This window comes from Kogia breviceps, chromosome 2 (genome assembly GCF_026419965.1).
Source record: "Kogia breviceps isolate mKogBre1 chromosome 2, mKogBre1 haplotype 1, whole genome shotgun sequence".
Classification (NCBI taxonomy): Eukaryota; Metazoa; Chordata; class Mammalia; order Artiodactyla; family Physeteridae; genus Kogia; species Kogia breviceps.
In genome coordinates, this window is record NC_081311.1 from 45,287,190 (window position 1) to 45,312,206 (window position 25,017).

Genomic DNA, 25,017 nt, shown 5'->3' on the forward strand with positions numbered 1-25,017 from the left:
CAGAGTTCCAAAGAGTAAATTTAATCAGAGAAGAAGTGAGAAAATGCAGAAAGAAAGGAAAACAGTCAAGCAAGACAAAATAACAATAGTTTAGCCATTAAATATAGTCAAGGACCTATAGTTCCTCCTGAAGGGCTATAGATAATATTCTGAGCAATGTCCTTTGAGCTGTTTTGCAGATACTGAATCTGCCACCAGGTGGAAGAAGTTAACTGTATGCTGCCCACAAGCAATTAGACCCCAGACAGGATGGAAACAGAAGGCTGATGATGTTGACTCTTGATTAACTCACCACCAACCAACCAACCAATCAGAAGAATGTCCATGAGCTTATCATGCACCCCACAGTCCCCCCTTCCTCACCCTGTCTTTTAAAATCTTTCCCTGAAAGCCATCAGGGAGTTCAGGCCTTTTGAGCACTAGCTGCTTGGACCCCTTGTCTGGTGCCCTGCAATAAATGGTGCACTTCCTTCACAGCCCAGTGTCAGTAGATTGGCTTTATTGTGCATGGGCAAGCAGACCCAAGTCTGGTTCAGTAACAATGCTGCAAAAACAAATGACTTTTTGGGGGTATATCAAATATTAAGACGAGTTAAGTCTGAAGAGAAAAATATCAGAACTCTCTCTCCAGACTCCTTTATTTGGTTCAGAATGTGGGTGGTGAAGAAAATTAAGGAAATAAGAGAGGTTCAGTGTTGAGAGACAAATTAAATACATTTAAATATATTTCAACTTCATTTAGCATGTTTCAACATGGTGTAGGTACCCTACTTGGCTTTAATTTGGTGGGGGTGTCACCTGAGGTGGCAAGACCTGGAAGCACCCCAACAGACTGGCTGCACCCAGGAAAAAGAACTACGTACGTTCTTGAGCAGTTGCCTTGTGGGGAGGAGGGGGAGGGGGTCCCACATCCTGTAGTGTGTGGGGTGTACTGCATGAGTAGCTCTTCTCCACGTTCTTGTGAGGCCATAGGCTGTAGTACGTGTGTGCAATAACAGATTTCCATGCCCATTATATCTCCAACCACCCCCTCAACCTAAAACTAACATATTCTATAACCAGAATTTAAAGAGGGCTACTCAGGGCTGGAAGGAAATAGGAAAACACAAGGCACGTGATTTGAAGAGAAGCCAAAGTTCCAATTTCTCAGAGAATGTGAACAAAGGAAACATGTTCTGCTTGGACAAATGTAAGGTTCTTGCACTTAAAAATGCTGGGTAGGATACATAGTTCTAGTAACACTGGCTGAACAGCAAAGTACGGACATTTTCACTCTACCCATCTGAGGAACAAGGGCAATCAATTCACTGTGTAGCATAACAAAGTGCTTGGTAGTTAAATACTTTAAATGAATGATTTTCCAGTGAGGGAACTTATCTGAATAACTCTTACTATATCCTGAGAATATAAAAGTAAGAGTGATGTTAAAAATATTTAAGTCTTTAGAGTACAAGCATGCGATTGAAGACCTCATTTAATGGGGATCTTTCCTGTGGACCCGCTGGTGGATGTGCAGGTTGGAGCTCTGGCTGAAGCCCTTCCCACACTTGCTGCACTCGTAGGGCTTCTCTCCAGTGTGGACTCTCTGGTGGATGAGGAGTTTGGAGCTCTGGCTGAATCCCTTCCCGCATTTGCCGCAGTGATAGGGCTTCTCCCCAGTGTGGACTCTGAGGTGGATGCGGAGGTCTGAGCTCTGGCTGAAGCCCTTCCCGCACTCATAGCACTGGTAAGGCTTCTCCCCCGTGTGTGAACACCGGTGGATGTGAAGGTTTGAACTCTGACTGAAGCCCTTCCCACACTCTCCACACTTGTAGGGCCTCTCCCCCGTATGGATGCGCTGGTGGATGTGCAGGTTGGAGCGCTGACTGAAGCTCATACCACACTCCCCGCACTCATAGGGCTTCTCTCCAGTGTGCACTCGCTGGTGGATGTGCAGTTTGGAGCTCTGAGTAAAGCCCTTCCCGCACTTGTCACATTTGTAAGGCTTCTCGCCTGTGTGGACTGAGTGATGAATGAGCAGACTTGAACTCCTCGTGAAGCCCTTCCCACACTTGTCGCACTTATAAGGCTTCTCATCTGCGTGGACTTCGCGGTGGATGAGGAGACTTGAGCTTCTCGTGAAGCCCTTCCCGCACTGATCACATCTGTAGGGCTTTTCTTCTGTGTGGTCCCTCTGATGAAGGACTAGCTCTGAGCGCTCACTGAAGTCCCTACCACACTGACTACATCTGTATAGTTTCTCGGCAGTGTGGATTTTTTCACCTGGGTGACTACCTGGGCTGGTGGTACGTATTTTCCCACAGTCATAATGGGTACAGGGCTTCTCCTCTGTATGAGCTCTCTGATGACTACAACTGATCACCCATGATTTCCAACCACAAATGTCCTTGTGGTTACAGTCAAAGGGATCCAAGGATTCTTTCGACTGGCCAATCTGGCATATTGTCTCACCTCTGAATGAGGGCGAGACCACTTCTTTTACATCAGACACGAGTTTATTTTGAAGGTTCTCTGAACAATGGTTGATGGGAGGACTTTTGCCCTCTGAGATTTTCCTCTCAGTGCTTTCTTCAGTTACAAACAGACTTTTGCTTTCCTGAGGATCTTGGGGCTCATTCTTACAGAACGTCACTGAGGAGTCCTGTGTGGCCATTTGGCTTGGGACTTTCAAAGACAAATATTCTTCACTTTCCATGTTTTTTAAATCATCACTCTGAAGAGTCACCAAACTGTTTTTGTTTCTGGAAATATGAGAAGATGCTTCTCCCCACTTTTGACAAGGGGGAAGATCTAGTTCAGGGTTCCTGTACACTGAAGATTCACAATTTAATCCTGACTCCCAGTTATTGTACTGGCCATCTCTTCCAAAATTTGCCAGGAGGAAAGCTATTCAGGTAAGAGATAACCTAAGTCCTTTCTGTTGATTCTCCACAGGATTTTCATTCAAGTCTCCTAGGGAACAAAGAGAATTCAATGATAACAAAGGGTAGATTTCAAGATTTCAGAACTGCAGTGCCTAAGGTAACTAGCAAAAAGTTCAGTCTTGTCCTTATAGTCATGTCCTTTGGGTTAATGTCAGGAAGGGAGAGGGCTTGGGTACACAAGAAGAAATCTTGTCTCTGCTTTTAAGTAAAGCCAATAAAAGTATTCATATCCCAGCCCTGCAGAAGGCTGTGGATCCCACATCCTTGCCACATTTCATTTCACTTTACTTCATTTTATTTTAATTAAATTTGCATTTAATTGGTAATCTAATAGGTGCTGGGGATACAAAGAAGGAAATAGAAATCCTTTTGCTTGACACACTAGAGTCTACTGGGAAGAAGAACAAATAGGTCAACAATAATACCATGTAAGTGCTACTACAGATGCATGCGCAGCCAGTCATGGGAGCACAGAGTAGGGGCATTCAGCTCAAATCTTGGGGAAGATTTCTGGGAGCAAATGTAAGGAAAAAAAAAAAGTGAAATGTGGAGATAAAATATGACATGTTCGAAGGGCTTGGTGTGTACTCAGAGATCCCCTCTGAGATGTAAAACTATTAAAGGATTACAACTGGGAATGAAACGACTGACTTTGATTATAAACACCATCAGAAATGAGTAAGACTTTAAGGCAGAGAGAGAGAGCTACTGTAGTGAATCAGAAGAAAAGTGATGAGGATAGTTACAGAGAGAAAGGGAGAGATTCATTCTAAATCACATGATGACTAACTAAATTCAAAAGGGAAAGGAGGCACCAAGCATGATCCTCAAGTTCCTTGAGTGACTTTGGTATGGGGGTCCTATACCATAATATAGGGAATCAATCTCCAAGGCTGGAGTGGGGAAGGGTGACAGATAACAAACTCAGAATCTGACTTGTTTAATTTGTGGTGTTGGTGGAACATTCTTGTACTGTTCAGTAAGTAGTGAGATACATTGGTCTGGAACTCCTGGGAGAGAACTGTGCTAGGAATACAGATTTTAGACTTACTATAGACGGTCCCTCCCTGACTTATGATGGCTTGACTTACGATTTTTCGACTTTATGGTGGTGTGAAAGAGATATGCATTTAGTAGAAACGGTACTTTGAATTTTGATCTTTTCCTGGGCTAGCAATATGCTGGAAAATACTCTCTCATGATGCTGGGCAACGGCAGCAGCCACAGCTCCAAGCAATATGCCTATAACCACTCTGTTTTTCATTTTCAGTATAGTATGCAATAGACTTCAGGAGATATTCAACACTATTATAAAATAGGCTTTGAGTTAGATGATTTTGCCCAACTGTAGGCTAATTTAAGTGTTCTGAGCATGATGAAGGTAGGTTAGGCTAAGCTATGGTGTTCGGTAGATTGGGTGTATTAAATGCATTTTTGACTTAACACTATTTGCAATTTACAATGGGATTATGGGAATGTAACCCCATTGTAAGTCAAGGAAGATCTGTGGTATGTATGTTGGTCAAAACAATTAGCGTGAAGATCCTCATATTACACTGAAATGACAAAAAAACAAAAACAAAACTACAACAGTCTTGGAAAAAAAAGAAAGGTTGTCATCACTAGAATACTGGGGAGCTCCTAGTGATAAAGAGCAAATGGATGAGGTCTAATGGAGAAACTAGAAGAAAAACAAATGCACAGCTCAAATTATATACACAAAAAGCCTCCGAAAGAAGTAGGAGAAATTCTCAAGAGGTCCTAGAAATTCCAAGCTCAGAATCAACAATTATGAAGTAAGAGAGGTTTATTCTGGAAAGAGGTTTATCAAATCATGATAGGCATTTCTAAGGGCTCAACTAGTTGCTGCAGCACCACTCTCCCAATGACCCTCTTTCCCACAAAAAAATGAAATACTGGGAGGCTAAGGGTAGCAGCCTCGTATAAAGCTTCAAAAACAAAATAAATTGTCCGCCAAAGAAGGACTCCTAATAGTATTATTTGGGCTGAAGAGGGAAGCAGAAGCTGAGGTAATGCCAAACCTGTACAATGACAGGACTGAAGTACAAAAAGAAGCAACTGACTCCACAAGTACCCAGGATAAAGCCTCAAGAAAACCTGTGAAGTGGAATTTCTGACAAGGAGGACACCCCAGAGCTGGAGGCTGAAGCAGGGCATGTCCCAGATAACTTACTGGCTTAAAGAGGTAACCTCAAAAAAAAAGGGTCTACATCACTCACCATCTGGATTCTTATTACTGGATCCATCCCAAGCCCAGTCAGCAGAGGTGTCCCCTGTAAGTAGAACACACATGCACCAAAAAGGGTTGAGCGTCAGCTGAGGATGTACACTCCAGTATCATACTGTGAACCTAAGACTTTTTTTGGGGGGAAAAAAAAGAGAGACAATTGAGAAAACATAAGGAGACAAAAAAAATGTAGAAAACTAACATCAATAAAGAGAGACACAAACTCAAGAAATAGTAAACAGAGGAAATAGAATTTAAAAGGTTAATTAAAATCCCAGAGATATCTGAGGGGATATCACATCTAAAAAAACGGGACAATCTAATAATAAAATATAAACACATTGCTATGAAGAATAATCAGAATTCTTCTAAATTAATGAAAGGATTGAAAAAGATGATAATCATAGTATTTAATATCTACTATGCTCATCTGAAGCACTCAGACACTGGCTGCATGATCTTATGTGAGAGGAACTATTAGGACACCCATTCTACACCAGAAGAAACCAAGGTTGAAATGATCAAGTAACTTGTGTCATAGCTACCAGGTGTCAGGCAGTCTGATCCTAAGGCCTGCAATCTAGATGGGCTGAAGAGCAAAATGAACATCTGGCTAAGGTGGAAGAAGAGTAAAGGGTAGAGAGATGCAAAGATAAAAGTTAAAAGCCCATCTTGTAGGAGTTTGATGAATATAGTGGAGATAGAATGAAGGGAAAGAAATGTTTTTGAGAATTCAAGATTCAGAGGTCACTAAATGTGAAACCTCAGGACGTCAAGGAAAAAAAACCCAAACAAACCCAGAAAATGCTAAAAGCATCCAGACAAAAAAGCCAGGTTATTTGCAAATATAAATGAGAATTATATTGACAATGAACTACTAAACAGCAATATTGTATACCTGAAGTTAACTGAGCAATATCTTCTAATTTTGGAGGTAAAGTGATTGTGAAATTAGCATTCCATTCTATACCCAGCCAATCAAACATTTCAGTGGGAGGAATAGACACTTTGTCAGATAAGAAAGGATTTAAACAATTACTGAAACAATTATCAGCAATGTACTGTAGCAAAAACTTTTAAAATTACTTTAAGAATAAGATGATATACAGTAAATAGCAGTGAGAAAAGTCAATAAAACACACAAGCTGAATCAATCGTTGATATATAAAAGAAAACAATAATTAACCAAATCAACCAAAACTCTGTAAAACAGAATGGAAAGGAAAAAACCCCAAATAAAATATATTTTAAAAAGCAAGTATTAGTTTTAGGAAAGGGAAAGAACAAACAAAAAAAGGAACTGTAATCATAGTATACTATTTGACTCTGCAGGAACAATTATGAAGTCAAAGCAACTAAGCATTAATCACTGATGAGACTAACAAATTCTTGGAAAGCTGGGCATGTTGGGAGAAATAATGTAAAAGAGCTAAATCCTCATCTATGACGTAAAGAAGTCAATACAAAATATCAAATATTGATAAACTGAAAAAAATTGCAGCATACCATAATATAATAAATTCAAATTAAAACTATAATGAGGCACCATTTTCTACCTGTTAACACTGGAAAAAACCCAAAGCATGATGACACAGCTTGTAAGTGTAAACTGGTATCACCCCCGGACCCCAGAAGGACACTTTAACAATTATGTATCAAAATCACAAATGCATGCACTCAGCAGTCCAACTTGGGGGTTTTATTCTTCAGATTTCCTGGCACAGTTGTGAAGTGATACTTGCTCAAGATTTAGTCACTGCAGACAGTTTGTGACAGCAAATGACCAGAACCTGGGTAAAGTGGAGTTAGGGACATGAAAGAAAGTTTCCACTGTGCACCTTTTAATTTGTTTTTATTTTTATAGTATAACTTTAATCACTTAAAAACATTTAGTACATTTGCAAATCTTTTCTTTGCTACTTATGTATAATTTGTTTTCTGCCCCTCTCCAGCTTGTCCAAAATCCTCAGTGTACATTTTTTTCTGGTTTTTTTAGGCATAACTGCAAGTAACATTGTGCATATTTTAATGCTTCTTTTCTTAACCATGTGAGTGCATTTATTCTTTAAAAAGAGGAAAATAAGTAACTGCATGAACATATTTGTAAATATGAAGGCAAACACCATAAGGAACAAGTGAAAGGATTCAAACTGAGTGCTTTGAGAAGCCACTCTGTGGCATGAAGAGCAGCCGAGCAGGGAGACTGGTTTGTATTATAAGCCTTTCAATAGGATTTGTTTTACTGAGGTGAATGTATTACTTTTTGTGCACAGTTTGCAAAGTTTAAAAGTAGTGGCAAAAAGAAAAAGGAAAAAATAACACTGAGAAAAGCTGCGCAGTTGGAGCAGTTAAATCAGGAGGTGGGCTGAAGTTATTAAATGGTCAAAGGACACTGCTTCAATATCCTTGCTGTACAATACTTGGGAACGGCTGCAGAAATGACAGGTCTATGAAAATCAGTGGAGGAGGAACTGTATTAATGGTAAGTTTTTTTTTTTTTTTTTTTTTTTTGCGGTACGCGGGCCTCTCACCGTCGTGGCCCCTCCCGTTGCAGAGCACAGGCTCCGGACGCGCAGGCTCGGCGGCCATGGCTCACGGGCCCAGCCGCTCCGCGACATGTGGAAGAGATCTTCCCGGACCGGGACACGAACCCGCGTCCCCTGCATCGGCAGGCGGACTCTCAACCACTGCGCCACCGCGGAAGCCCTAATGGTAGGTTTTATAAGTAGTAGTGAAATCTTGTGATAACTGTTTTTTAAAATATTTAAATATTATCAAGAATGAGTATGTAATAGTAGAAGAAAATGCTGACGTAATGAGAAAAGGGGTCCTTTTACAGGGAGTTAATATGACGTAACAAAGATCTCTAAGACATACTATGTAAAACACCCAGTTGAAAAATACATACAGTATAACCTCATAAAATTTTTAACACGTATTTGTAAAACGCATACATGGAGAACACAGAAAAAACGGATACACAAGCTATTATTAGTGATTTTACTTCATAATCTTCATCTGTGTTCTTTGAATTCTGTGATTTTTATATCTTACTTGCATTAAAAAAAGTTGGAAAACTATGTTCAATTTTATATCAAAGAAAAAGGAAAACCTAGAGCAGAGCTTGAAACTGTAAGCACAGATGCTACCTCTTGCCTCTCTGCAAACCAGTCTATAAAGCAGTCCCAGTGATCCTGGGTAAATCAGTTCATACCATTTCATTGTTCTAATGGCTTCTCACTGAATGCAACACAAATTCACATTTTTTACCCATGCCTTTAATGCCATGAATGAGCCAGGCCCCACTCTATTCTTCCCAGATGTTCCCTGTATTCTAGCCACACTCCTTCTTTTAGGTCTTCGGGTCTTCCCTCGCACTATTCTCTTGCCTGGAATATTCTTCCCCTACCCAGTCACCTGTTTAATGCCCATTAATCCTTTGGAACTCAGTTTAAATATCACTTCAGAAGCTTTCCTTGAAACTCTCAACAATACATACTTCACCCTTGTCCCATCCCATGCCTTCATTCTCTCAGAGCACAATTCTCTATCCTTCATAGTACTTACTGAATTTATTTATAGCACATATTGTGTTTACCATAATGTCTCTTTTACAAGACTGTAAGACATATTTCTTTGCTGCTAAACTCTACAGCTGTCAATTTTTAAATCTTGACTATGTACATATAGCAGAAGTATGATACATTGCTTTCCCTCCAGAAACCTGGCTGGAAACGAGAAAATAAATCAGACTTGCAGATCCAATGGTTAAAATAAAAGCATATAAAATAATATGTAATCAGGTCTGAGCCTGTGTGAGATATAAATTGAAAGTTCTGAGAAAAGAAGGAGGTCGAAAGGGAGGGGTGGTCAAAGATTTCACACAGGTAATGGAGTTCAAACAAAATCTTAACGGACAAAATTAACCAGAAACCAGAGCATGGTAATCAAAGGTCCCAGAACAAGGAAGCATGGAGGACCTCAGGGAAACAGGCTTAGCTGGAAAGGAGGGTGACATTGGGGCAGCAGAGAATAATGCTCTATAGGTAGAAGTAGGGCATGAAGGGCCCTGAAAGCCAGGTGGGGAGTTTAGAGGCTTTACACCAGGAACTAAAGGTAATGGGCATGGAGAATTCTCCATTATATAATGATCTTCAACTTGCTCCAACTGAGAGAACACATCTGAGAAACACACAGGGATTGGGTGTCTGTGTGTGGAAAAAAACAAAAAATTTAGCCTCAAACTCTGGCTTGTAAGTGATGGACCAGGTATGGTTTCTTGGACAACTCAGTAAGGCTACCATTCTCCAATTCTTACCAAGTAAAGTTCTTTAGCTGCTTAGAATAATCAGAAACATCCTTTTCTGCCAAAAAGAAATTAGGAAACTGATTCCTGACCTACAGCTCCCAGGGCCCAAGCCCAAATGATATTTAAAATTGAAGAAACAGAGACTCCAGTGCACTGGTGTCCAGATTCATGTTCTTACCCACTGAGACCAAGTGACTGTAGTTTTCCAGCATCACAGCTGTGTGCAGCTTCCTCTGAGCAGGGTCCAGCAACCCCACTTCTCCTTGGTGAAATCCACAGAGACATCCTTGAAGGTTACTGGTTCCTAAAAGATTAAGCACATTCCTCCTCAACTGACAACCATCTGTACAAATGCCCCAGAAGGAAGGTGAGGTTGGGAGCACTGGAAGAGGGGAGAAGGGTACAGAGGAAGTGTGCAGTTCAAGGATCGGGGTGATTCAAGTCAAGTTTGGATGGAAAACCTTTCCTTTCTCATCTCCTTTGCTACTTCCTTCCGAATACTTCCCCTCCTGCCCACAACTCACCCAAGCTCAAGCTATCCAACTAATGAATCTCTCCTTATCAGTGTCATCTCATGGTCACTGCTGAGTTGTCCTTTCCGCCCCATTCCTACTGTTATCCTGACAACCTCAACACTCATGAGAACAAATTACCCAACACGCTAACCTCACATTTCTTAATCTCTCTCTCTCTCTCTCTCTTTTTTGGCTGCGTTGGGTCTTCGTTGCTGCAGGCAGGCTTTCTCTAGTTGCAGCAAGAGGGGGCTACTCTTCGTTGCAGTGCGCGGGCTTCTCATTGCGGTGGCTTCTCTTGTTGCAGAGCATGGGCTCTAGGCACGCAGGCTTCAGTAGTTGTGGCTCGCAGGTTCTAGAGCGCAGGCTCTGTAGTTGTGGCACACAGGCTTAGTTTCTCTGCAGCATGTGGGATCTTCCTGGACCAGGGCTTGAACCCATATCCCCTGCACTGGCAGGTGGATTCTTAACCAGGGCGCCACCAGGGAAGTCCCTCTTAATCTCTTTAATGCCAATGATCTCTGCCTCAACAACCATAATTAGGGCCATTTCACTATTTGGACCACTGTTCTTTTGAAATATTAATACCTCAAGATTCACACCTTAAAAACATCTTCCTATTTTTTCTCCTCTTCCTCCTCCATGACATCTGCTTTATTAAGATCACCATCCTTTGATCCTTCCTCTTTATTCCTCTCAGCCAAAGTACACTTCTGATCTCAATTTTTTCCCTAGTCATATAAATCATATGTCCTTTCTTCTTCTAAACTAAGTAGTTGACCATTCCTGGAAGAAATAAAAATAGCACATTTACACACAACCAAAAAATATTCTCCTTAGGTATTCCCATATACCTCTAGCTCTAACCTTTCTCCTCAACTCCAGGCTCCAATTTCCCACCTACATCTACACTTGGATATCTAAAAAGGCACTTAAGACTCAACAAGCCCCCAAAAGAATTCTTGCTCCCAACAATCTCCATCAGTATCTGGTCTTCCTTTGTTGTCCCCATTTTAGTAAAGAGCCACACGACGTACCCAACTGCTCAAGCCAAAATCCTGGAAGTCATTTTGATTCTCTTCTCACTTCCTCATATTTTATCCATCACCAAGTCCTCTCAACTCTGCCTCTAAAACATATCTGAAGCTACCCATTTCTTTTCACCTTGCACTGTTTATCATTACAAGTCCCAGCCTTCATTAACTCTCCACCTGCACTAACCTCCTAAATTTGTATCTCTTGCTCCCCCACGTGACGGATTTTCCACACAGCAGCCCGGGTGATCTTTCAAAACACATACCACTCAAGGCATGAAACTCCCCAAAGGCGTTTCCATGGACACCAGGTAAAATCCAGGCTCTTCATCTTGGCCTGCAAGGCCTTGCAGACTGGGGTCCTGTCAATTCTCCAATCTCAGCCTGAGTCCCTCCTCCCTCACAAGTCACCTGGCCCCTGTGACCACATCAAACTCATCCCACTTAGTGGCCTTTGCACTGGCTATCCCCTCTGCCCAGAATGTTCTTTCTCTACATCATTCAGATCTCAGTCGAACTGCTGCCACCTCAGAGAAGCATTTCCTGGACTGACTAATCCATGGGAGCGTCCAGTAAATATCACTTCTCGCTGTTTTATTATCTTTGTACTTATGCCTTATCTCATTTTCTAATTTATACATTTTCTTTCTTATTTTCAGTCTGTCTCTCCCTACTAAGTTCCCCAAGAACAGAGGCTGCCTGATTTGTTCATGGCTGCATCCCCAAGGCCTCAAGCAGGGCCTGGCTTGTAAACAGAATCCAAGTATTTATTTAACCTCACAGTGAGTCTGGTTCCCTCCAAGGTTCTATTGATGGAGCAACACTTCTTGAACTACCTCTGGTGAAGGACCAGTTTCTTTTAAGATTTTTCTAACATGTCACAGATGTATTTTTTAAAATACAATTTAAAAAAAGTTACTAGAAAATAAGAATGCAGACATATAAAATACCAATGCCAATTTTTAAAATTAGATTCAATAGATATAAAATTTTAAAAAACTCTCTATTTCTGTCCTTATATCTTTATAGACTGGTAACAAGCAGTTTGTGGGCTGGCACCAGTCTGCACGCCACACCCTGAAAAGCAGAGGATGGAATATACACAAAACAACTGAGCGCCAGTGAAGCCCAAAGCAGTGGTTCAACTTGGGGCCAGGGGAGTACCCAGTAACCTTCAGAAGTGCTGACACCATAGGCCTCAGCCTGAAGGGGCACCACCCACACCCTCCTCAGGAAACTGAGGACAACCAGGTCCCCTGGCAGGAGCGACTCTACCGTACTAGTCACCAAAGGAGAAGCAGCTGTTTCCTCCCAGGCTCTCCTCTAAAGGTCACAGTCTCCACTGTGTCTGAGGAAAAGGGATGAGGTTGGACTAGAGAAGGCTGCAAGGCCCTGCGCAAAGGTGGGACAAAGAAGAAGCAGAAGCAGAGGCTGTGGCCTTAGAGGCATAAACACACCTGTTAGGAAAACAGGGCTGGGGAGTATCAGCAGTCAGATTAGCTACTCCTCTTTTGGAGTTTTTCTTTTCAGAGACAAAAGGTTTCTTTCTGTCCATGGCTAACTTCTTGAACATTCTAGATGGAATCCTTTCTTCCCTTCTGAGATTCAAGTCCATCAATGATCTTTCTTGTCTTTTATTTTTTAATCCATCTTCCACCTTGTCATCTGAGATGTCTAAGACTCCTTTCCTACCTTAACCATAATCAAATCACTTCTTGTCAATTCTATCTCCTAAATCTCCCTCCAGCATGTTACTTCTTCTTATCTCTACTCCTACTATTCTAGGAAAGGCCCTCATTTCTTAGCTAGGCCACAATAACTCGTTACCAGATCTTCAAAATACAAGTTTTGTCATGTTTCAATCCAAGGATCGGACAGTCAAGAGTTATTAATTTTTTAAGATCCCAGAGATAAAGTGGTAGGGAGAATTCCATGCTGAAAACAGAAAGGATATGTTGATGGACCACCAACTTCGTAGTAGGCTGAAAATTCTAAGACGAGAAATGGTATGAGAGTGGACCAAATTAGAGGACTCAGTGTGTCAGGGGAAAGGAAAAAGAGGAAACAGTGGTCTTGCTAAAGCAAGACTAAGTTAGAAATGAAAGAATCTGAATAATGAATAATTTCCCCAGGTACCAATGGAGCTATTCAGTCACCCCAAGGTGGAACTTGTGCTTCCTGTGGGAGAATGGACTCAGTATCCTGAAGGCCAACCAAAGTATAAGGCTACAGGACAGTAGTTTCTGTACTAATGTAAATGTCAAACTCCTTGAAACGACATATATCACATAGCTTAGCACTTCCTTTCCAGAGCCCACCCCTGCTAGATCCAACAATTTACTTAGGGGCAGGAAACAGTGATCCAGAAGGCAGTGATGGGCAGGAGCTGTCATCACCCTGGATTACCTGTAGTCATCCGAATGTCATGCTCTAGTCTAGAAGAGCCCTTTACATGTTGCTCCTGCCCTGACTTGTATTTCTCCCATCCTCCCATCCATTTCAGTTTCAGGACAATCAACAACCTCCTTTCTGAAGCATAAGGATATGTTAAATGTCTCCTTCTCAAAGATCTCACAGTATCTTGCATATACCTCTACTATAGCTATTAAATTTGTCTCCCAAATTGGCTATAAGATTCTCAGGGATAGGAACCACACTCAACTAATCTTTAAATCCTCAGCAACTAGCACAACTGACTCAAAATCTAAATGGTAAATATTTATAAATTCACATTCAATTTAAATAATGAAATAAGAGAAAACTTGAGATCATCAAACTCAGCATTCTCATTTTAAAGATGAGAAAACTAAGGTTCGTAACTGTGAAGTGACTTATCCAACGTCACAGAGGGAGAGGGGGGTTAAATGGGACTCCTGCCTTTCAGCAGACTCAAAGACAATTCCTGGTACACAGAAAACAGTAAGTACTGGTGGAATGAAGTCCTTTCTTTAAACTCAAAAAATTATTAACATATGCCAGAATCTCAAAATTTCACTATACTAGCAATCCCCAACTTCATCACCATGATTAATCTTCATTAGGGAAGAGACAGAAGGAAAATAAAAAGAGCACAGGGTCTTATGTCAATCTTTGTTGACATTCTCAATTATTTTCCAGGCACAGAGATGTCATGCTTTCAGAACCTTGAAGCAGCTTACTGTCCTCTAAACAAACCAATTTTTATAAGAGCTCATGCTGTCTTCCTATGGATGTGAGGATTGTTTTTGCCAAGCAAAAAGATGGTCTTACTGGTGGTGGTGTTAAGAACTAATTTTTTTTTTCCTTAAAATCCAGCCTGTACACCTGAAACATGGTAAATCAACTATACTTCAATTAAAAAAAAAATGTCATCTAACTATGAAAAAAAATCCAGCCTGATATTTTATTCAAATCACTTCTGGTGTGATGACCTGTTTAGTTACAGAGAAGAAACAGCATGGAGTTAGAAAACATGGGGTTTACTTCTCACTTTGCTGCTCTATGCAATAAGAGAAATGGTGCTTCCCCTCAGCTCCCTGAGAATTAGGGCTCTCCTCTGTAAGGGGATGGCACCAAGGCAGAGAAGGGGCTGGCTGACCCTTTCCTTTTCCAACATTCTATAATACTAAGTGTCAGTCTTGACGTAACTTTCTAGAAATGGTTTTGTGGAGACAAATGAAAAACTGTTTTTTAAAAAAGTGCTACTTTTTAAAAGTAATTCAACAGTTTACTGTACCAATTAAACATGTAGATATGTGGGTAAAGGGAACAAAACCACCAGAGCACACAGATGAGCAACCCATCTTATCTACCTTAGTGATGTTCATATCAAGTATATAGAGAAGTATTTCACAATAAATGCAATAAATCTTTGGATGTACAAAAGGTCAAAGGGATAAAAAACTGAAATTCTCCTTTTAGTAGGTCTAGGGGAATGCTGCCTAGGAGCCTTTATTTCTTAAAAGAACACCACGGATAATTCTGATGCACAGCCTGGTTGAGAGCATTTCTGGGAGTGATATGGTAATTACGGTGTTGTTATGTAACAAATTTTCTCATGTCTTTAACTCATTCAGGTTTAATAAATGATTATTGGTAATGTGAATACTTTTTTTCATATACATTACCTGCTCATGAAGAAAAGCACCGTAGTTTATAATTCTATTTGTTTTCCTGAGACCACTTAGCACTGGACTGAGCATATAACAGCTTTGAATGACTTTCAATGTGCGTGAAATGCCTGGCAGGAAAAGGCATGCTTTGAGAGACAGGACCAGACAAGGATGCTGTGTAGTCTTTCAATAAAAGAGCATAGCTCAGTGCTCTGGGGAGTGGGCCAAATTCACGGAAGCAGAGTAGTTCACTGAAAACTGAGGTGGAATTTAAAGTCAGCAGATTGTCTGTGCAGACTCTGGTGACATCATTTGATAGCTATATGCTCTTAGTATCTTAATGTTCCTACACCCATATTTATAAAATACTGTATGTCTCACGCTGAAGCCGGACAATAAATAAAAAAACCACACAACCAAGACAGGACCTGACACCAGATATGCACTCAATTAATGCTGATGTCCTTCCCAAGAAAGAAAGGTTATTTCCATTCTCAGAAAAGAGAAATCCCAACTCACCTGGAACTTGGTCATTTCCTCCTCTCAAGAAGGATAGATTCCTGGAAAAGCAGAGTTAGGGAAAGCGGAAAAAACAATGAAAATCAAGTCCACCTTGCAGGACATAGACTAAGCAGTCCAGCAAGACTGTAGGAAAAAAGTTAATCAGCTCCTGCTACCTTCACACACCCTCTCCTGGGGTGCCTTTCCTGTCTCTCCAAGCTGCACCTCCCTAGCCTCTTTCCACTAGGCTTTGGACAAACAGGCCAAGCGTCCCCCGCAAACCCATGAGGGTAAGAAAATTCCACTGGCCCCAGCAGCTCTAAGATGTGCCCATTTCCCCAGGTTTTGCGATTTTTGTCCTAACGTTCTAGTTAGAGCAGTAGGAGCTCTCCGGTCGGATGTGTCGTCTCTCGGCAGAGATTTCAGCCGCCCGAGACGCCTGAAGGCCTGATTCATTTCTGGGGTGCGGGGGCTCTGACGCAATCTCTTTTCAGCGAAGACAGGGCTGTGGGGACGGAAACTTCGGTATCTCACAGGAACCCCTCTCGATCCCCTAACGTCCACCGAAATCCTCCTTCGAATAAGGCCAGTCACCGGCGCGGAAAAGGCCGGTGTGGCCAACTGCGAAGCTCCCAGGCCGGCCAAGGCCGGAGCTCTGGCAGGCGAGAGGAGGGCCTCTCGGAGCCGCGGCCGGCTTAGCGCTAGGGGCCGCCTGGTCTCAGGTGACCGCGGCCAGGACTGGGGAACGCAGCGGCGGCCGCGGCGAGCGGACACACGTGCGGCCCGTGCTCGCACCTCCGCCAGGATGCGCGCCCTCCCACGGCCGCCCGCCAGGCTTCCGGGCCCCTGTGGCCCAGCGCCTCCCCCGCGGCACTCCCACAACTCGACCGCCAGACGCCTCTCTGCAGGCCGCGCGAATCGCGCGGGCGGCCATGCCGCTCTCACCTCCCACGTGGAATCCGACACCTGGAAGCACAGGATTCGCTATACTGCCCCGTTCCATCGCCTACAGCCCCGAACTACAAGTCCCAGAAAGCAGCGAGTGGGCCACGCCCACTTCCGGCGTCAACCCAGAGGCTTCACGAGGCGCTGCGCCCAAGGGTAGGGTTCCGTCCGACGCGGAGTGCTTTTCACAGTTTATGAGGCCTGCGGTTAGGTCCTTCAGGTTGTTCTCCTGGTTTTCATTGCAAACGCGTAAGAATTATATTAGGAATGCCCATTAAAATGTTTTTCGTTTTGGTAAAGTACTACTGGGGGAAAAGAACGTAAATATCACCCGTAATTTCGTTTTACCTTAAAAAATATTTTGGAATGAGTGTCTCTTTTTCACCTCTGAAGTTCGTTTGGCAAACATTATTTGAGGTCCTGCTATGTTCCAAGAACTGTTCAAGACGCTTAAACAAAAAAAAATCACTGTGGTTGTTAACTTCTAGTGGCATTTCCCACTAGAGCAATACATAATTATGATAAAAGGTATAGTGTGTTATAAGGTTATATGTGTTATGGGAAAAGGAGTTAAGTCGGGGCATTGAGGGTGATGGTGCTGGGGTGTGTCGGTTGGGATATGCTTTGCAATTTTATTTTTTATTTTTATTTTTTTTGGCTGTGTTGGGTCTTCGTTGCTGCCCGCGGGCTTTCAGTAGTTGCAGTGAGCAGGGGCTACTCTTTGTTGTGGTGCGTGGGCGGTGGCTTCTCTTGTTGCAGAGCACGGGCTCTAGGCACGCGGACTTCAGTACTTGTGGCACGTGGGCTCAGTAATTGTGGCTCGGTGGCTCTAGAGCGCGGGCTCAGTAGTTGTGCATGGGCTTAGTTGCTCCGCAGCATGTGGGATCTTCCTGGACCAGGGCTCGAAACCGTGTCCCCTGCATTGGCAGGTGGATTCTTAACCACTGCGCCACGAGAGAAGTTGTTGCCTTGCAATTTTAAACGGGTTATTTAACCAAAGACTGAGGAGATGAGGGAATCAGTCATGTGACACTCAGCAGTCAGAACTGTTTCCTAAATGTACACAGACATAACTATTTATACAAACAGATAAACTTTTAAAACAAAAACGGGGTCATGCCGTGTGTATACAGGCTTGCAGTTTGCTTTTTAAAATTTGATAGTACTGTGTATCACTGATTTACATAGAAACCTTGCTCGCTGAGACCCTTTTAGTTGCTAATGCCTTTAAGGGAGTGGCTCCAAAATTATCCCCAGTGGCTTTTCCATTCACCCTTCACTGAGTGACACAGGGCCACTAGGTCTTTCCAGAATACTTTCCTTGCAGATTTATCCTGGGAGTGAAAGAGATGTTACCTAGACCTCTCCTCTGTATCTTTCCCCTTCTTGGTGTATTAGTTTCCAACTGCTACTGTAATAAATTACCACAAAGTTAGTGACATACAACAAACGCAAATTTATTCTCTTACAGTTCTGGAGATCAGAAGTCTGAAATCAGTTTCACTGGGCTAAAGTCAAGATGTGGGCACTTCTGGTTCCTTTTTGAGGCTCTAAAGGAGGACCTGTTTCCTTGCCTTTTCCAAGGTACGTTCACAACCTGTATTCCTTGGCTTGTGGCCTCTTCGTCCATCTTCAAAGCCCATGACTCCAATCTCTGCTTCCCTCATCACATTACCTTTTCTGGCACTGACTCTTCTTGTGTCCCTCTTTTAATGACTAATGTGATTACATCAGGCCCACCTGGTTAATCCAAGATAATCTCTCAACATCACGACCTTTATTTTAATCACATTTGCACAGTTCCTTTTGCCCTATAAGGTAACATTCACGGTTTCTGGGGATTGGGACATGGACACTTTTGGGGGGCCTAAGACATATCGCTGAGACTCCTCTGCCTTTTGTCTGGGGAACACAAACTGTCTCGCCAGGACCTACTGTTTCTCTATGCATTGATTCTATCACTCTTGCTCTGACTCTCACCCCTTCGCCTATCATTATGATCAGTCTGTTGACCCTAACTTACTTGGTTTTATTCTCCTGATCACACACCAAATCTAGTTGAATCCAGCTCCCTGTCTGTTCCACACCTGTACCTGTGTAGATGTGGCCTGAGAAAAACACATGGCTCTGATGATTGGTCTCACTTTCAATTTATGACTGCTAAGGTCAAGTGGGCCCTTAATGCTGCCCAACTATCCTATTACATTTTCTTAGTCCATCCGTTCTCCTAAATGACTATCTCACAGTTTCTCCTGTTTCTTCAAGCCTCCAACAACTCCTTCCATCTCATTCACAGCTGATGACTTTTGCTTTCTATGAGAAAAGAGAGCTTCTATACCTTTACAAAAGCACATCTGCCCACCTCTCTCCAATGGAGTCTGTATGCTCTACTTTCTATTCTGAATGAACAGCCCCAGTTTCTATTTAAGAAAACCCTCCATTTGTACCCTGAATCTTATCCCCTTTCTCACACATCAGGGCATTCCCATCTCTCTTCTCTGTTATCAATTTTCATTCTATAAAAACCTGGGAGGTCTTCCTTTGGGGCCTACATCTTCTTTGTGTTAAGGTCTTGGGATCTGGTGGCACACTAGTCAGGGAGCACCTGACTCTTTAGGTCTTATCTGGGGAGCCCTTGGGAGACACAGAGAAAGAAAGGTGGAGGCACTTCCATTTCCTCCTGGGTGACCTGCTCTGGGCTCATGGCCCAAAGTTCATCCTTGCCTATGAACAGTACTGTGGAGTAGGGTTCTTCCTCACTATTCTTAAAATGAAGTCACAGAGGATGAGAGAGAGAGGCAGTGACTTGCCTAAGATCCTGCTTCTGGTAAATGGCAGAGCCAGGATCCAAACTCAGCACCTTGGGTATTGAACTGGGATCACTTTCACTATAGCACATCTGCCACTTCATCTTTTCAAGGCATCACAGTTGGAACAGGTCAGGTTAGAGATGAGGAAAGGAGTTTCTGTTGGCCTCCTTGGGCCCTGCCTCCCAGTCCAGCCTACTAGGGATCACTCTGACACAGAAATGCACCTGACCAAGCTGGTTGGTGGCAGATGCAATTCTGGCCGTAGTGGACTTCTAGGAAGCTGGAGAAACCACAGTTGGAGCTGGAAAAGGGAGTCCAGGGCTCCCATGTAGATTTTTTTTTGGCTGCACGCGGGCCTCTCACTCTTGTGGCCTCTCCCGTTGCGGAGCATAGGCTCCGAATGCGCAGGCTCAGCGGCCATGGCTCACGGGCCTAGCCGCTCCGTGGCATGTGGGACCTTCCCGGACTGGGGCATGAACCCGTGTCCCCTGTATCAGCAGGCGGACTCTCAACCACTGCGCCACCAGGGAAGCCCTCCTATGTAGATTTGAGCCCTTTCCGCAACCAGACTGGCTTCTGACTGGAGCAGGGGCACACAGAGCTCCCTTCTTCCAGATCTCTGTGAATTCTAAGAATGTCTCCAGCTCTGTTACCCATACTGGTGCCAAAATGTCCTCAAAAGCCGTGGAAATGGAGAGGGTGATAAGCAGGGTCTCATCCAGCTCTCTTCACTTTTCAGACTGAGAATTGAGGCCCAGAGAAAAGGAGAGAATTGTTCAGGTGCACCCAGGCAAGCAGGAGGGGAGGGAGGAGGGAAGTTAATCTTGCCCAGTAATGAAGGGCTCTTGGTGCTGCCCTGCTAGGGGTTCAGGAAAGATGGCCTCAGGGCTGTAGAAACTCATCATTATAGTTCACATGCTGCTAGAAGCAACTCAGCATCATTCCTGCACTTACTCATTCAAAAGCACTCAGTGAGTATATTCTTTCTACCTTGTCACATGAAATGATGTTTCTCTGCAGGGCTCCACTAGCACTGGGGATGAGAAGGGTTTCAGTGGTTTTCAGTGTTATGAATCCTCTCTTCTCCCCCATCCTCTTCTCCCTTATTGTGCGCTGTTGCTGTGCTTCTCACCTTTATGCACACTCCACATGTTGACTCTCAGAAAGATGTTGGTATAGCCAAATAAGGACTCTAATGAGTAGATAACAACTTAAAGGTTGTCCCCTCAATCCAGGGTTAAATGTATCATAGGATATCCCTAAAGATCTAGAAATCTTTAAACCAAAAAACTGTGGCTTTTTAGATGTTGTATTAGGATAATAGAGATGTTTTAAAACAAAGATCTGTATGGAGTGAAGAGGGTTGGGTTGCCAGATTGAGCAAATGAAAATACAGTATGCCCAGCTAAATTTGAATTTCAGATAAACAATGAATAGTTTTTTAAGAAAATATGTGTCCCCTGCATTGTTTTTCTGAAATTCAGATGTTACTGGGCATGTTGTATTTTATCTGGCAACCCTAGAGGAGGGGTATGCTTCCAAGAACCCTTGAAAGACTCTAAGTGGGTAATTGATCTCTTGTAGGCTAACCCAAAAGATGTGCTAAGCCCTGCCTTCAACTCAGTCACCTGCCACAGAGGAAGAGGCTCTGCAGCTAGCTGCCCAAAACCCTTCAACAGGGAGAGTCCTAACCATCCCCTTCTGGCTCATCCTGTCCTCTGTCCTCTGTCGTTCCTTCATCTTCAGTGAAAACTCACACCTTCTCCATTTCAGAAGCCAAAGCAGAGCAGCTAAAGGTAGGGGCTGTGGATGAAAGTGTCTGGGTTTAAATACAGGTTCTGCCAACAGAAAACTGCACCATTGTGAACAAGTGTATCAGTCACTAAGCCCTGATTTCCTCCTCCATAAAATGAAGCTTACGATACTCTCCCCTTTCAGGCTGTGGTGAGGACTGCATAAAATAATGTGTGAATGGTGCTTATCACCGTGCTGGGCAGTACAAGTTAGCTGTACCATTCTCATTATTGATGTTCGGGTGGCAGCGGTTATTAGGGGCATGCCCTTGGAGACCGAGACACCACAGAGGATGTTTTGCACCTGCTCCAGGTGTGTCTGTCCTTGAGCTTGCTGTCTGCGGCGTCCCTCTCCTTGAATCTCTGACTTTTCATTTCCGTTATCTCGGGTAATTCTCACAGCAGCCCTAGGAAGTAGGCAAGCAGAGATTATTAACTGTTTTGCATGTGAGCAAACTGAGGCTACATTTTTTAGCCTCTCTAAACCTTCCTCATCTAAAACAAACAAACAAACAAAAACAACAACAAAAAATGGGGAGTAGGGAAAGATCCTTATGGCAGCAGAGTTTAAAAAAAATTTATTTTATTGAAGTATAGTTAATTTACAAAGTTTTGTTAATTTCTACTGTACAGCAGAGTGATTCAGTTATACATATGTAAACATATATATATATGCATTCTTTTTCATATTCTTTTCCATTATGGTTTATCACAGGATACTGAATATAGTTCCCTGTGCTATACAGTAGGACCTTGTTGTTTTTCCATTCTATATATAATAGTTTGCATCTGCTAATCCCAATCCATCCCTCCCCCACCCAGCATCCCCCTTGGCAAACACCAATCTGTTCTCTATGTCTGTGAGTCTGTTTTTGCTTTGTAGATATGTTCATGTGTGTTATATTTTATTTTTATTTTTATTTTTATTTATTTATTTATTTATTTGCGGTACGTGGGCCTCTCACTGTTGTGGCTTCTCCCGATGCGGAGCACAGGCTCTGGACGCGCAGGCGCAGCGGCCATGGCTCACGGGCCCAGCCGCTCCGCGGCACGTGGGATCTTCCCAGACTGGGGCACGAACGCGCGTGCCCTGCATCGGCAGGCGGACTCTCAGCCACTGCGCCACCAGGGAAGCCCCATGTGTGTTATATTTTAGATTACACATGTAAGTAATATCATATGGTATTTGTCTTTCTCTTTCTGACTTACTTCACCTAGTATGATAGTCTCTGGGTTCATCCATGTTGCTGGCAGCAGAGTTATTGAATCTCCTCAAGTCACTCATAAAAATGGGCTGAGTCACCAGGATAGCAGAGAAACATCCCACTGGACAATATCTTTAACAAAACCAGAGTCAGGGTCTCCCCTCAAATTCCAGAATGGGGGCTTCCCTGGTGGCGCAGTGGTTGAGAATCCGCCTGCCGATGCAGGAGACATGGGTTCGTGCCCTGGTCCGGGAAGATCCCACATGCCGCGGAGCAACTAAGCCCGTGAGCCGTGGCCGCTGGGCCTGCGCGTCCGGAGCCTGTGCTCCGCAATGGGAGAGGCCACAACAGTGAGAGGCCCGCATACCGCAAAAAAAAAAAAAAAAAAAAAAAAAAAAAATTCCAGAATGGGTCAGGTCAAACCACCACTAGGTTTCAGCAGCTGTGCTGAGATAGTGAGGGTCATGGAACCCAGAATCTCAGAACTGCCAACAAATAGCCTAGCTTCCCATTCTGAGTGGAATCATCAGCAAGAAGCTGAGAACACTGTTGAAACATGGCTAAGGTTGCACAAGCTCCTCCACAAGCTCCAGTTTGTGGACGAATCCACAAAACTGCAGGAAACTGAAGAAGCCAGGGCTCTCTGGAGAAATGGCTGATTCATGGCAAAGCATAGCGTTATCCTGAGACAACTTGTCTTCCAGAGAGTGAGGAAGTGCGAAAGATGAGTACTATCATGTCATAAGGACCCAGGGCCAACCTGAAGTGCTCCCCCATCTGATTCAAACAAACCGGGTAGAAAAATGAGGCACTTAGGGAGATTTGAATATGGGCTGGATATTAGATATTAAAGAATTTGTGGGGAAAATGACCAACCAAATGAGAATAAACAAAGGCTATTTATTCAGAGCTTGCTAATGGCAAGGGAGCTAATGGCAAGGGAGTCAGCCACCATGATTTGCATGTTGGCAGAGACTCAAAGGCAGGCAGCTGAGTTGGAAGGCTTTAGAGTGGAAAAGAGAGAAATGGCTTCAGGTACACCCTGTTTGCCGGTCATTGGCGAAAGGAAACTAGAGGGGGCTGACTACAAGAGGGCATCTTATGTGATTGGTTAGGGGAGTATATTTGGTTTACTCTGGTTGGTCCTAAGTTGGAAGTGGGCGCAAAAATTAGGGATACTGACAGTTGTTAATCAAGACCAGACATTTTGGGGGTGATTGATAGTTTGGCTTCCTGGACTGATTGTGCTAGAGATGGTGATCTGACTTCTTACAAGTCTGACTTACAGCAGGCTGGTTTCCTGGGCTATAGGTAGGTAATGTGGGTAATGGGTTGGTTTGCTGGGCTGGTTGCTGCAGATTGTTTTTTTTATGTGGTCTTGCTATATTGTACATTTGCATATTCAGTCTCTTAAAGTATTTATTTTTTTACAGTGTGACAGTGGTACAATGTAAAAAATAAAATAAAATGCCCTGAGTCAGGTATATACCTCATTATTAAATAAGCCAGAAAACCAGGACTTCACCAGCGGTCCAGTGGTTAAGACTCTGCACTTCCACTGCAGGGGGTGCGGCTTCGATCCCTAGTTGGGGAACTAAGATCCCATGTGCTGCGTGGCATGGCCAAAAAAAAAAAAAAAATCCAGAATACCAAAAGGGAGGGGAGATTGATAGATAAAAGAAAATGGGCATGGGACTTCCCTGGTGGCTCAGTGGTTAAGAATCTGCCTGCCAATGCAGGGGACACGGGTTCGATCCCTGGTCTGGGAAGATCCCACATGCTGTGGAGCAACTAAGCCCGTGTGCCACAACTACTGAGCCTGCACTCTAGAGCCTGTGAGCCACAACTACTGAGCCCGCGTACCACAACTACTGAAGCCCATGCGCCTAGAGCCGTGTTCTGCAACAAGAGAAGCCGCTGCAATGAGAAGCCCGCACACCACAACAAAGAGTAGCCCCCGCTAGCTGCAACTAGAGAAAGCCTGTGCGCAGCAACAAAGACCCAATGCAGCCAAAAATAAAATAAATAAAATTTTTAACAAATTTTAAAAAAAAGAAAATGGGCACAATCTTGATATTTGTTGAATCTGGGTTATGGATACATAGAAGCTTGTTGTATTATTCTATGTTGTATATATTTTGAAATTTATTTTTATTTAATTTTTAAATTAAAAATAATTTAAACTTTTAAAAAGTAATTTATATTGGAGTATGGTTGCTTTACAAGTTGTGTTAGCCTACACTGCACAACGAAATGAATCAGCCATACACATACAGAAATCCCCTCCCTTTTGGACTTGCCTCCCATTTAGGTTACCACAGTGCATTAGGTAGAGTTCCCTGTGCTATACAGTATGTTCCCATCAGTTGTCTATTTTATACATAGTATCAGTAATGTATATGTGTCAATCCCAGTCTCCCTATTCCTCCTGCCCCACCCCTTTCCCCTTGGTATCCATATATTTGTTCTCTATGTCTGTGTCTCTATTTCTGCTTTGCAAATAAGATCATCTATACCATTTTTCTAGAGTCCAGTATCTGCGTTATTATACGATACTTGCTTTTCTCTTTCTGACTTCACTCTGTATGATACTCTCTAGGTCCATCCATGTCTTTAAAAATGACCCAATTTCATTCTTTTTTATG

At 43.1% G+C, this 25,017-nt stretch overlaps 2 protein-coding genes across 3 annotated transcripts in view; one reads left to right on the plus strand and one right to left on the minus strand.

Moving 5' to 3' along the window:
* On the minus strand, positions 1 to 16,501 carry ZNF239 (zinc finger protein 239). Of its 2 annotated transcripts, none has more exons than XM_067025131.1 (4): positions 15,638 to 16,501; positions 9,660 to 9,785; positions 5,165 to 5,218; positions 1 to 2,952 (listed from the first exon to the last, which is right to left on the minus strand). In XM_067025131.1, exon 4 carries the CDS (start codon positions 2,693 to 2,695, stop codon positions 1,475 to 1,477), a length of 1,221 nt encoding a protein of 406 aa, XP_066881232.1. In that variant the 5' UTR covers positions 2,696 to 2,952; positions 5,165 to 5,218; positions 9,660 to 9,785; positions 15,638 to 16,501; the 3' UTR covers positions 1 to 1,474. The 2 variants fall into 2 exon arrangements, with proteins under 2 accessions (XP_066881232.1, XP_066881231.1); XM_067025130.1 differs by having other exon boundaries at positions 5,165 to 5,301.
* Positions 13,892 to 25,017, plus strand: part of ZNF485 (zinc finger protein 485) — a 25,728-nt gene continuing 14,602 nt past the window's right edge. The window contains 3 exon segments of the mRNA XM_067022892.1: positions 13,892 to 13,946; positions 16,205 to 16,784; positions 18,121 to 18,148. Coding sequence (XP_066878993.1) covers positions 13,892 to 13,946; positions 16,205 to 16,784; positions 18,121 to 18,148 — 663 coding nt within the window.

Bases quoted from the DNA above. Each gene is read 5' to 3' on its own strand.
- ZNF239 (XM_067025131.1), bottom strand. From the start codon at position 2,695: ATGGAAAGTGAAGAATATTTGTCTTTGAAAGTCCCAAGCCAAATGGCC.